The sequence below is a fragment of the Mastomys coucha genome, unplaced genomic scaffold (genome assembly GCF_008632895.1).
Source record: "Mastomys coucha isolate ucsf_1 unplaced genomic scaffold, UCSF_Mcou_1 pScaffold5, whole genome shotgun sequence".
Lineage (NCBI taxonomy): Eukaryota > Metazoa > Chordata > Mammalia > Rodentia > Muridae > Mastomys > Mastomys coucha.
The window spans coordinates 67453299-67466173 of record NW_022196911.1 but is presented as its reverse complement, the minus strand read 5'-3'; the positions used below and the strand labels follow the sequence as shown (position 1 = coordinate 67466173).

Genomic DNA, 12875 nt, shown 5'->3' with positions numbered 1-12875 from the left:
GGGGGGCGATAGAAAACTCTAGCCTACAGCAGGCAGGAACCTGTGCCCCGGGGTCTGTTGTCTTGGCTGTTAAGCATGTTGTCCTTCAGCCTGTAGCAGGTTCCTTGCTCCCTTCACTGGCTGTAGGTGGACATCCTGGTGATGACAGAGCCGTCGTCAGGCCGGTGGGTCCACCTGGACACAGAAATCACCAACAACAGCGGCAGAATCACATACAATGTGCCCCGGCCCCGGCGTCTGGGGGTCGGTGTCTACCCTGTAAAGATGGTGGTCAGGTAGGATGAAGATGTGTGTGAGGACGTTCACACAGTGGACTTTTGGTGGGCTTCCATACATGTGCAGCTGGAAGGCAGAGTTTATTTCTGTTTGCATGGAGAGAAGAAAAGGGAGGAAGCCACGAGCCATAGTACCAGGAGGTGCCACCAAGACCCTGACCCCAGGCTGACCTCAGGTTGATACCTTTCAGGGGTGACCAGACCTGTGCGATGAGCTACCTCACAGTGCTGCCCCGGGGGATGGAGTGTGTGGTTTTCAGCATTGACGGATCCTTTGCTGCCAGTGTGTCTATCATGGGAAGTGACCCCAAGGTCCGGCCAGGTGCAGTGGATGTTGTTCGGTGAGTGTTACCTTCCCCAAGGAAGATGTCTCCCCAGGGCAGGAGCCAGAAGTTTGGGGGACAGTACATTAGGTTTTTCCTCAGTGGTGACAATAGAGGCTCAGACCCCAAGGCTGGATAGGAACGGGAGTTTGCAGAGTTCGCGGCAGCTGGCATGGGGACTGTGCTGCCTTGCTTGGGGAGAGAAGTTGGGCTGACTTCTAGGCTCAGAGACAGTTGTCCTCCAGCTGCTTTCTGGCTGCTTGGGGAGGTGCTGGAAAGCCTGCTGGGAGGGTAGCTGGGAAGTGGGGATGGGGGGTGCGCTCTTTCCCTTCGTGGTGGCTCCTGCCTCCTTCAACATAGCACTGACACCTCGCTAGTTTCTAGAAATGGCTTTTTATGAGCTCAACACAGATCCGTGTGCCTGGTGTTCTCCCAGCATCCCTGTAACACCTGGACTGTGCATCTTCAGGTTCCCAAGCAGTCAGATCACCATCTGGCTTTAGAAAGCCCAGTAGTTGGTGGCTGGTACCACAAAAAATACCTACCCAGGTCTGGGCTTATCTGTACCCTGGGCCATTAGAGAGTAAAGATTCTGTCTGAGAAGTGGGGAGAGCTTCCTAGAAGAGAGATCTAGAAAGATGTTGGCTGTCTAGAGTCCTGAGTCAGGAGTACAGGGCTATTACGGGGGTGACAGAACACCCCCCCCCATGTGGATAGGGAAAGTTCACTCACCAGGACAGAGTCCAAGAGCAGAGGGAAGCCTTGACACATCTCTTCAGCACTAGGGAGCCAGGTATGGAAGGAAGCATAACAAGTGAAGGAGCAACAGGGTTGGGTTTGTGGTTTATAGAGATCTCCATGGAAACGGTCAAGGATGGAAATGCAGCCAACTCTGCCAGGCAGACTATGTCAAGCTGCTTTGGGATCAGTGCCTTTATCCCTGACATAGCCCCACGGGGGTGTCTGGATGATTACTCCATCTGTAAGACGGGGAAACTGAGCCTGTGGCCTGTGGTGTGTGTGTGTGTGTGTGTGTGTGTGTGTGTGTGTGTGTATAGTTCAAGGTTACAAAAGATCAGATCAAAGTGGGAAGACCCAAGGGAAAGTGGCTACTAAGGTCTTTGCAGTGGTTCAGGGGAAAGGCAGTGCCTGAGCTAAGGACCAGGCACTGAAGGTGGGCACAAAGCCTGTGGCCTGTGGCTATTGGAAGCTGTCTCGTTAGTGGAGAAGGTGGAAGCAGGAGAGGGAAAGGGGAGGTATCAGGTAGGGCTAGTCCTCACAGGCCATCCAAATGTCCATCACTCACCAGAGGTGAGGACTTGAGAGCCCCCTCACCATAACTGCTGGCTTCTCTGGAAGGCGGTCCCCGTCAGGGCAGAAACTTGGGCAGTGGGTGGCTTGTAGCAGGCTGAGCTGGACCCAGCAATGCCATCTCGCCAGGCACTGGCAGGACCTGGGCTACATGATCCTTTACATCACGGGGCGGCCGGACATGCAGAAGCAGCGGGTGGTGTCGTGGCTGTCCCAGCACAACTTCCCACAGGGCATGATCTTCTTCTCGGATGGACTGGTGCACGACCCACTGAGGCAGAAGGCCATCTTCCTTCGCAACCTCATGCAGGAGGTAAGTGTGAGTGGGTAAGGTGGTGTGGAGGACCATACAACCAGGTGAAGGCAGGGCCTTGCGGGGCAGGCAGGCCTTCACTAGCCAGCAGAGGGGTTAACTCATGGCCTTCTCCATGGTCCTCCCTGTCTCTCTCAATGTCAAGGGACTGGGCATCGAGGTCCTCAGCTGGTGTAGGGAAGGGAAGCACATTTTGTTGACTGAATGTGTGTCTCTCACTGGGACGTCTTAACAAAGCTGGGAGGCAGGTGTTATCGTCACTGGCAGATACTCATGCTTTATCATTTCCTGACACCAAGGCCTAAATTCTTGTCTCTACACCTGGTTATTTCTTCAATAGATATCTCAGTGCCTATTGAAACATTTCAGGCCTGGTTGTGTTCCTCACTGCCTGGTGCTGGTGGTTCTAGCCTGCTTTTTTTTTTTTTTTTTTTTTGAATCTGCCACCCAGAGCTGTAATTCTTGTATCTGCACCTGGGAATCATTAGATAGGCAAACTCCTGGCCTCAGCCAGACAGCAGAAACTCTGGGAGGAGGCTGGGACATCTTTGTGTAAAGCCCTCCAGGGCTCAAGGGGATTTTGACACTTTGGAGATGGGTTTGGGGGTTGGGGGATAGAAGAGAGAGAGAAAGACAGAGAGAAAGACAGACAGACAGGCAGAGAGAGAGAGAGAGAGAGAGAGAGAGAGAGAGGGGGAGAGAGAGAGAGAGAGAGAGAGAGAGAGAGAGAGAGAGAGAGAAAGAAAGAGAGAGAGAGAGAGACCCACACACAGAGAGCAGGAGCTGACAAATGAAAACTACACAAGTTCAAATTTTGATGTCCATAAATAAAGTTTTCTTGGCACACTGCCAAGCTCATCTGTTTATGTATTGTCTGTGGCTGCCTTTGCGATGCAGTGGAAAAGCCAAGTCGAGTCGCTGTGGCAGAGCTCAAAGCCTAAAATATTTACTATTTGGCTTTTCAAAGAAAAAGTCTGCCAATCCCTGATCTAGAGAAAGAAAGGCATGGAAATTGACAATTACTGGTGTGTGGCAGAAAAGGGGCAATATTGACAAACAGAGGAGGAAGGTCTTAGGTCTGCCTGGAAAAGCCCAAGTGGCTGATAGTAGGTAATAACTGTGGGCTTAGTCTTGACATATGAGTGTGAGTTGTCAGGTAGATGGCAAGGCAGCATGTGCTGGACCTGGGGAAATATAAAGAGGTTAAGACGGATGTGAAATCAAGCTTTATTTGGGAATAGCTCTGTGGGAGGTTACATGTGCTATAGTCATTTATGAGACTATTCAAAGAGATGAGGCAAGGGGAATTTTAAAAGGAGGGAGGATGAGAAAATATATCCTAAGACAATACTGTTTGTCCGCAACAAGCAATAACAATGATGGCCTCGGTCTGAGGGTGAATGGACAGTTACTTAGCAGACGTACTTGGAGACATACTGCTTGTGTAAGGTTGCAGTTGACTTTTTACATTTAAAATTTTATATTTTAGATCATGTCTCACTGTCTTTAACCCTGGCTTGCCTAGGACCCCCAATGTAGACCAGGATAGCCGCAAACTTACAGAGATCCATCTGCTTCTACCTCCCAAGTGCTGGGATTAAAGGCATGTGCCACCATGCCTGGAAGCTGCTGGCTTTTGTGTAAGGTTGTGGTCCTGGCAGTGTGTAATTGTGTGTGTGTGTGTGTGTGTGTGTGTGCATGTATACTTCTTTCATAATCTCCTGGCTTTGTATCTTTGATGGGGTTGATGACCCAAGTGGTTCCACTTTGATTTTGACAACTTTCACCAGATGCAAAGGTGCAGGGGTGAGAAGTAGCCTGGGATGTTCTCAGGGCTGCAGGGATACAGAACAGGGCTACATGCAGGCAGGGTCAGATCAAGGACAGATGAGAGCTGAGGCTCTAGATGTCATGAGACACCTAAGCTTGGTAGGTCTTATAAACTCTGGAAACCAGATCAGCTCTTGGGCTCTCTGCTGAGGGCAGTGCGGAGCAATGGGTGAGTCTGAAGTAGGGCAGTGACAGCATCTAACTTGGGTTGTTCAAAGATCCCTTAGCAGCTCACTGGAGAACACACTGGCATCAAGAAACTGGAGTGGGTAGTTAGGGGGCTGTTACTCCAGCAAGAGACAGAAGTCTAGAATCCAGGTAGTAAGCATGAGATAGAAAGGAAGGCATGCACGGTCAGGAGAATCAGTTGGTGGCATTGTCAGAACTTGGGAATGATTATGGGCAAGGAACTCTCAGATGTCCCATTGCATGGCCAGGAGAGATCAAGGAGCCACTGAGTTTATTTGCATTGCTCCAGGATCTGGGGTAATGATGACACACAATGGGTGCTCAATAAGTACTAGTAGAATGGATGCACCGATGAATAAATGAATGAAATGAGAATGGATACAGGAGGAGGAGCAGGCAGGGAGGAGAAGATGAGGTCAGACATGAGCACGGATCATGAGCCATGCAACTTGCAGCATGTGGATCAGGGCATCAGCCTGGGCTGCAGGCTGAGGCTGTGTGGGGACAGGCATCCCCTAGGAATGGCTGGATCCAGGTGCAGCTGTGCTGGGTTTCTGAGAGCAGAGTGAAAAGCCAGCCGAGAAGAGGGAGGACGGTTGGAGATTCTTGTGAAAGTGGGACAATGACAGCTGTCTGCCAGCTGAAGACTGGGCAGCGGATGGTCTTGGAGAGGAAAGGACAGATCTAAAGGCCAAGGGGCAGAAGGGTACAGATTGCAGGTGGGTCTCAACCTGGAGCATTAGGCTCTCCATGTGGACAGTGTCCACTGCCTCTCTTTCAGTCCTTGTGACAGACACCTGAGAAATTGACTTGAGGGAGGAAAGTCTTACTCGGCTCATGAGTTCACAGGTGTCAGCCTGTGGTCTGCTGGTTCCATTGCTGTAGGCCTGCCATGGGAGTAAATTATAGTGCTGGGAGTGGGTGGCAGAAGAAAGCTGCAGGCCCAATGGTGGCCGGGAAACAGAGCAAGCCAGAGGAAAGCTTCCTTTAACTAAGCCTTACCTAAGTCCATCTAGCTAAGAACTCGTCAATGGATCAACCCCACTGATGAAGTTAGCACACACCAGCTAGTGTCCTCTCAATGGCACCACCAACTGGAGACCAGGCTCACTGCGCATATGCTTGTAGGGTACACTTCATATTTGAACTATAGCTGACAGTAAGTCCTCCCAGTGATGACAGTGCATTTTAAAGGAAAGAAGCTGAAGCTCAGACTTAAGTCCCCCGTTTTAGCTAGGGCTACTATTGCTGTGATGAGATACCATTACCAAAAGCAAGTTGGGGAAGAAAGGATTTGTTTATCACGTATGTTCGCTTCATAGTTCATCATTGAAGGAAGTCAAGACAGGAACTCAAACAGGACAGGAGTCTGGAGGCAGGGGCTGATGCAGAGGGCATTGAGGAGTGTGGCTTACTGGCTTGCTTAGCCTACTTTCTTATTGAACCCGGGACCATCCGCCCAGGGACGGCTCCACCCACAATAGGCTTGGCCTTTCTCCATCAAACACTAATTAGGAAAATGCCCCGCAGCCAGATCTGATGAAGACATTTTCTCAATTGAGGCTCCCTCCTTTCATATAACTCTAATTGTGTCAGATGGACATGAAACTAAAGCAGACATTCTCAGTGAACATCGTAGGACAAAGGGTGACACGGATAGGAGACATACATCGCTGAGAGTTGGGTGGTGAGCACCACCAGTTGGGTGAGATTAGGGTAATGAGCTAAAAGAAAGCACCCCTAGAATAAGGAGGGCCAATCTCTAAATTGGGTCTGGGCTTTTGGAGAGCTCATCAAACCAGCTATCAGGAGGCACATAGCCAGCCCAGAGCTTGCCACCAGTTTAGGATCCATAATGCAAAGAGGAACCTAATGTGAGGAACCGGGGCAGGGAGAGGCAGCTATGTGGGGGTGGCTTCTACCAAAGGTGGAATGATGGCTTGGTGTCTGAGTGTAGAGGCAGCGTTCCCCAGCAGGGGCTCCCTACGTCTTCTTCCCTCCTCACCAGCTTGCTTTTGTTTCAGTGTTTCATCAAAATCACTGCTGCCTACGGCTCCACGAAAGATATCTCTGTCTACAGTGTGCTGGGCCTCCCTGCCTCCCAGATCTTCATTGTGGGCCGGCCCACCAAGAAGTACCAAACCCAGTGCCAGGTGTGTGAGGGCCAGGGAAAGGGTTTGGGGCAGCTCCCATTCATTCAGTTACCTGCTCATCCTTTCTTTTACTTACTCATTCATCTCTAACTGAGCAATGCCTTGGGCCAGGCCCCCTGCTGGACGCACGGGAGAATCCAAGTTGCGGCAGGTGTAATGGCATCTAGGGGAAGGGAAAACAGCAATGACTTGTATAAGCATTGCAGTGCCATTCTGAATTACAGAATCAAAGTCAGGCTTTGGAGATGAGCCGCAAACTTAGATTCTAGGGCAAAACTTGCTTTCGGGGAAGGGGATGGAGTGGGGACGAAGGAAGAGCCTGGCATACATAGGTGCTCAGTAGCCTACGGGAACCCTGTTATGGTAATGAGCCTCCCTGCTACTGGTTTTGGGGTCCCAGAGAAGCTGCAGACGCTCACGGAGGATGTCTTAGGGAAGTGGCAATGTTGGGGGCAGGGGCAGGTGCTAACCTGACGCTTGTCCCTTCACAGTTCCTGAGTGAAGGCTACGCAGCACACCTGGCAGCACTGGAGGCCAGCCACCGGTCTCGCCCCAAGAAGAACAACTCGCGCATGATTCTGCGCAAGGGCAGCTTTGGGCTGCATGCGCAGCCGGAGTTTCTGCGCAAGCGCAACCACCTGCGCAGGACCATGTCGGTGCAGCAGCCGGATCCACCGGCCGCCAACCCCAAGCCCGAACGGGCGCAGAGCCAGCCCGAGTCCGACAAGGACCATGAGCGGCCGTTGCCCGCTCTCAGCTGGGCGCGTGGGCCCCCCAAGTTCGAGTCGGTGCCCTGAGGGGTGGGCGGTGCTCAGTACAGTGGGCGCAGCTAGGCAGCCTGCAGGGATGGGAAGGGTTGCCTTCTCCCCGACACAGGCGTTTTCCTGCTTTTTCCCTCCCGTGTCTGTCCAGCAGTGTCCGACCAGAGCAGGGAGGGACCTTGCCCTGACATTAGGGAGCTCTCTGGGCTGTGAGGGGGTGAAATCCGGGGTGTCTTATGAAGCCGCCGCCGCCTCCCCACTCCTGTGCCCGCAAGCACAGTCAGGGGTAATGTTTGTGTGTGTGACCCTGGGACCAAGCCTGCCTGTGGCAGTGTTCGGATAAAGTTGACCATCTTTTTTGCGTGCTAGGTTTCTGTAGCCGCACTAGGCAGGCTCTAACAAGAGAAGCCCCCAGCGCTGGGCACTCGGCCAGACAGGTGGCCGGTTGCAGGTACAGCAACTGTCTGTAGAGGAGTGAGTGGCGTTTGTGTCTGCCCTCCTTGCGAATCCCCGGGCACCACTTTGGGGCTGGCTGTCTTTTGACACAGAGAAATCACTTTATGGGAGAAGATACGTGGAGTTTGTCCACAACCCCGGGGACCGGGCCTGGTGCTGACTGTTTGTCTTGCAGCTGTCCTGTCTCCTTTCTTGTTCTCAGTATCTTTACTCTCCTGTGGCCCTTGAAGACAGTCCTCTTCCCTGGGTCTTGCCTTGTGCGGCTGTGGACTCAGCCCCCACTTGGTCTGGCTGTGTGCCCTGGAGTCTGTAGCATATCTCACTCTTTGGGCCCTGCCTGTTTTCCGTAACTAGAGTGGGTCTCCTGGCTGAGATGGGTACTGGGTTTGACTCCTAGGCCGTCCAGCATTTCTGCTCTCTGGGGCTTTTCAGAATGCCCCGTGGGCCTCCTCCTCATCCCACCCCTCCCCATCCTGGGAGAAGGGTTCTGGGGGGTGGGGCTGAAAGGGAGTCCAGCATTTCAGAGGAAGGAAGACACTACTTCATGGAGAATACGTCGATTTGTGTAACCCAGAGGGAAACAGGAAGCGTTTCCCTCCACCAACATGGCTGCCCTCCCCATAGCTCTGTTCAGACTCACAGTTCCCTTTAGGTTTCTGGAATGCACAGAGCTGAGGTCTTGGGTTCTGGAGGTTCGTGGAAAATTGGCTCAAACCGTTGTATTCTCTTCCTTTCCCTGGCCACTCAGTTTGGTCTGAGCCTAGAACCTCCTCTAGGGTAGGTAGACCCCTTAGGGTGGTGGCAAGGGGTAGGGTGTCTCCTTGCTGCCAAGCCCAGGCCTTAGCACAGGCCTCCCCTTGCTCTCTGGCCCAGGCTGATACCTGTTGCATGGCCACCTGGGTGTCTTGGGGCCCTCTGGGCTGCCACTGAGGCCAGGGCCAAAGACCTGTGTACACTGCAGGCACCTGTCAGCCCAGTGTTGCTTCTGCTCAATGTCTACCTCTTGCAGCTCCCATGCAGTCCAGGGTGGCTGCTGATGGGGGTGACTGGCACCATGTTGTGAGTTGTCCAGCATCCTGGGAGCCTCACTGGGGCTGGAGGGGAGGGGTGGGCTCCTAGTACCCATCCCGCTCTTTCCACTCAAATGTCTTCTCCAGCCTGCCAGCTCCTGTCCCCTCTTCCCATCCTGCCCCATCTGCCAGCTCTCCACTGCACCATCAGCACCGCTTTCCGCAAATGAATCCCAGCACTGCCAGGGGGCGGCAGAGCAGGCAAGGAGGTGTGGGACCAGCTTCTGCTTCCTCCTCCTACAAGTTCGTACCTGCCCCGGGGGGGCCCCCCCCAAGTCATCCTTGACTCCCTTTTGGCACCAGCTCATATGGCATAGGCACCTTAATCCTAATCCTTTCCCTAGAGCGCTGTGATTTGAGTTTGAATAGACCTGATTCTCTCGCAGCTCTTCATCTCCGCTCAGCAGGAGTCACTGAGTCTAACTTTCAAACGATAAATATTCAGCCTCTTCCTTCTCTGAGTGCTTGCCGTGAGTGGGAAACCCCCAGGGAGACTAGAGCCTTGGACAGGGCTCAGTGTGGGCCAGAGCCAGCCAGAGGCCCCACCCCTCTTTTGCTTGGATGACCCCCTTTTGTGAGATGTCACTGGTGTACAGGTGCGAGCACCACCTTAGGAGCTGTGGCTGGCCTTTGAGGCATGCTTCCTGGCAACTACTCTGTGATTCCTACTAGTGCTTTGTTAAGTCAGAGACAAAAGGAACTGATTCCTAGTGTTCTCCAGGAGGAGCGCTGGTGCCTCCTCCCGTATTCCTGTGACCCTCCACCCAGCTGTTTCTTTCCAGTCACCTCTAGCTCCTGGTGTGCCTGCTCTCCAGCTGCTGGAAACATGTTCCCGCTTGACCAAAGTTCCCGTATCTGAGTGGCATGTTTGTTCTTCCTGTGTGGTGGCTGTCCTGACCCGGCTGAGGGAAGCCTGATCACTTCCTTTATCCCTCGTCCTGTTGTGGGTTGCTGGAGTCTGCTCTTCCAGCTTCATACCCCCTTCCCCCAAAGATTGACCTCTCCCTCAAGCACCGTGAGATATTTTTTAAAAAGTAAATTATTTTCATGCATTCAGACAAAACAGCCTTCCTGCCTGGGTGCTGGGCTACAACATATATGTATCTGAACCCCAGGATTCCCGAGATTCCTGGGGTGCTCCTCTGAAGGAGGGGAGGCTGTATCTAATGGTTTTTAAACTGTGCTTTGGGTACTTTGCAACCCAGAGCTGTGCCCCAGAAGTGTCCTGCAGACAAAACATGGCGCCTATAGAAGACTGGATCCTGCCAGACGGGTGCCCCCAAGTCTGGAGGAGGTGCCACTTTTGCAGGCATGCTCCACATTTGGCTCAGGTGAAGCCCCACCTGGGAGGGGCACCCTGACTGTAGGAGCTTTGCAGTTGACCCCGCCTTAAACAACCAACTTTCCAGTGGAATTCCCAGGGTTCCATTCCAAGTGCTCTGGAAAAAAAAAAAAAAATCCCCTTTTCTTTCCTTCTGGGCTTGGGAAGAATTTCTTATACACCCAAGTTGAACTTTTAGTACAAAGAAGCAAGGCCCTGTCGAGTTCTGATCTTGTTGGGAAACTAACAGGAAGGTTGGGAAGAAAAATCAGAGTTTGCCTCCACACTCTGGAAGGGATGGGGGGAGGGGCACCAGGAGCGGGAGGCCAGGAGGGTTGCTAGCGTGAGACATTCCCCCTCAGACTCAGACCCACTGTCCCTTTCTCTGTTGACTGAGTGGTGGCAGCCGGTCTGACCTTGTCTGCGGTCTGCCTGTCCCTGTGTGTAACTTCCACTCCTCTCTGTGGTGGATGGTCCTGTGATAGAAAAGGCTTATCTTTAGTCCTCATGGCTGCCTTGTACAAAATCCGTTAGAAAAGAAAATGTAAAATATCCGATTTCTAACAAGACAAAAACAGCATTACGGAGTTAAAAGATTTTTACAATTGGTCTTGATTTTGATGTGAGCTGTTTTTAACTCTGAAACATTGTCACTTAAATAAAAACCTTATTTGCCTTTAGGATGTGCTTAGTTTTGGACTAAGGTGAAAATACTTTCCTTTTACTCTGGTTCCCTCAGAGAAGGACAGGAGCAGAGGGGACAGGGGACACAAGGATGAGCTCCAGACCTACTGTGTCACTCAGTGTGGGGTCAGGGTATGTGTAGATATATATTTAAAACAATGCCAAGCGTCAAAAGCGAGCTTTTATTATGAAAAACAATGTGATCTACGAAACTGACACACCAGTATCTTGTTAATAGAACAACATAGCAGATGTCTTAAATAATTTACAGAGAGAAGAAACTGCTTTTGAACAGTGTTCCCCTCCCTGCACACCACAGTGCCCCCATATGGAGCTTATAAGTAGGATCCATGAGGCTTGCAGTCTGCAAATTATCTCCTCTCTTCCTGTGGGGTTCTGGGAGTGGGGAGCAGCGGTGAAAGTGGGTCCTCTGGAATCTCTGCCCTGGGAATGCAGGGGGAGCAGTCGTGGGAAGACTCCTGCAGGGCCTTGGTCCTAGTTTCAAGACTCAGAGCTATCTAGCATCTTCTGCTACATTCCTAATATGGATGGACAACTGTGAGACTGGAGAGCCAGATGAGTGTGCCTAAGTCTAAGAGTCCCCTGGGGGAACATGGGCAGTTCCCATCACCTCTTCAAGGACTTGCTAAATAACTCTCAGGCTGTGGCCAGTGGTTACCAGTGGGCCCAGATATGGCTGAAGTAGAAGGGTTCTGGACCCCATGTTAGTCAAATCCTTGTTAGCAGTGGCCTGGGGATGCTGATAAACCCAATGCCGTGTCCAGGAAGCTCATGGGTTGGGTGGCATGGACATCCTGGTGGCTTGGTGGCTGGACGGAGCTGGCTTCCTGTAAGACAGAGGTTCCATTGTGCAGCCCCATATTCTCAAGGCAGGGGATGTAGGATACTGTACCTCCCCTCTCCAAATTGAGAGGCTGCGAGGTGGCTTTCAGTCTTTTGAAATCACAGGGTATTGATGTGATCAATAAGGGTAGCAGCTTTGGCTGAGGGAAGTGGACAACTCAGACACGCTTCCTCCTCTGCTTTGTACCCACCTACCCTGTGGTTTTCTTAATCCATTCACTCCTTTAGCGTTCCTGCAACTGTGCATGCATACTTACACGCAGAAAAAGGAGAGGGAGGAAGAGGCTGAGAAAGAAGCAAGGCCATTACCTGTAGGATGCTTGCTGTCCTCATTCACGGATAAGGGAGATGGTCATGTCACCACTAGGGACAGAGAAGGGGGAGGGACTGATGACCCGGGATGCTTATGTTCTGAAGACACATGCTAGGTTCTAAAAGCACAGACTAAACAAGACCAGAACACGTAGAAATGGTAGGAACATGACCCCGGGGGACATATGGCCTAAGAAACCTTTGTGGCCATTATACAGTGGGAAAATGTTTCCAAGTTAGGACAGATTCAGAGCCATGGCTCTGCCCCCAGATTGGAGTCCTGAACAGATAGACCAGGGACTCCAGAGCAACCATGTTGCTTTTGCCAAGTGATGGGTAGACAGGGTATAGAGGAGCCATGAAAGGTATTGGAGGAAAGGGAGGTCTCTCAGGAAGCAGGTACCCAGCCACATGTGAGGTTCAAGGTGATTGGAGAAGGTGGACCTGGATGATTCATACTGCATCCTTCACTATCATCCCAGGAGGCTGATGCACAGATGGACCAGGACTGTTCTTGGTCATGGGACAGGTTGGTATCAGAACCAGCACCCTCTCTAGAAATCCAGTATGGTTCAAGGGGCCCATGGGCATTTCACTCTGACCCCAGGATGTAGCTCACCTCTCTTCAGCCTTGATGGCTTTGTCCAGCTTTTGAGACAGCTTCTGAAGGTGCTGGATTCCAGCTCCCACAGACTCTAGGTCACTGTCAGACTCACTGAAAACAAGGAGATGTCACAGCAGGGATTAGAGCCCTGAGCAGGACCCAGGTGACCCTGGGGGAACTGAGAAAGCCTCATTAGATCCTCACTTTGGGGTGTGAAATGCAAGCCTGTGAGGCCGAGCAATGGGCAGTTATTTTACAGTTAGATGAGGGCTGCTGCTGGCCATGCACCTGTGGCTTGATCTTCCAGATGTCTCCCATCTAGAAGGGAATGATATTCCTCTACTATTCTGCTACGCACACTCGTCTACTCCAGTCACATCCAAAATATCGGGGATAAAATCCTGATAAA

At 51.9% G+C, this 12875-nt stretch overlaps 2 protein-coding genes and 1 long non-coding RNA gene across 5 annotated transcripts in view; 1 reads left to right on the top strand and 2 right to left on the bottom strand.

The window, feature by feature from the left end:
• Positions 1–7134, bottom strand: part of LOC116078942 — a 9195-nt gene extending 2061 nt beyond the window's left edge. The window contains exons 1-3 of the long non-coding RNA XR_004113673.1: positions 6865–7134; positions 6471–6557; positions 41–2210 (exon numbers count right to left, since the gene is read on the bottom strand). This is a non-coding gene — a long non-coding RNA (uncharacterized LOC116078942). The remainder of the gene's footprint in view (positions 1–40; positions 2211–6470; positions 6558–6864) is intronic.
• Pitpnm3 (PITPNM family member 3) overlaps positions 1–10682 on the top strand; it is a 96576-nt gene extending 85894 nt beyond the window's left edge. For all 3 annotated transcript variants that reach the window (XM_031354346.1, XM_031354344.1, XM_031354343.1), the window contains 5 exons: positions 127–275; positions 467–616; positions 2039–2222; positions 6266–6394; positions 6886–10682. In XM_031354346.1, coding sequence (XP_031210206.1) covers positions 127–275; positions 467–616; positions 2039–2222; positions 6266–6394; positions 6886–7191 — 918 coding nt within the window. In that variant the 3' untranslated portion in view covers positions 7192–10682. The remainder of the gene's footprint in view (positions 1–126; positions 276–466; positions 617–2038; positions 2223–6265; positions 6395–6885) is intronic.
• A 165-nt stretch (positions 10683–10847) lies between these two features.
• The window catches only part of Pimreg (PICALM interacting mitotic regulator), a 5901-nt gene continuing 3873 nt past the window's right edge, over positions 10848–12875 (bottom strand). The window contains exons 4-6 of the mRNA XM_031354350.1: positions 12482–12577; positions 11860–11913; positions 10848–11534 (exon numbers count right to left, since the gene is read on the bottom strand). Coding sequence (XP_031210210.1) covers positions 11880–11913; positions 12482–12577 — 130 coding nt within the window. The 3' untranslated portion in view covers positions 10848–11534; positions 11860–11879. The remainder of the gene's footprint in view (positions 11535–11859; positions 11914–12481; positions 12578–12875) is intronic.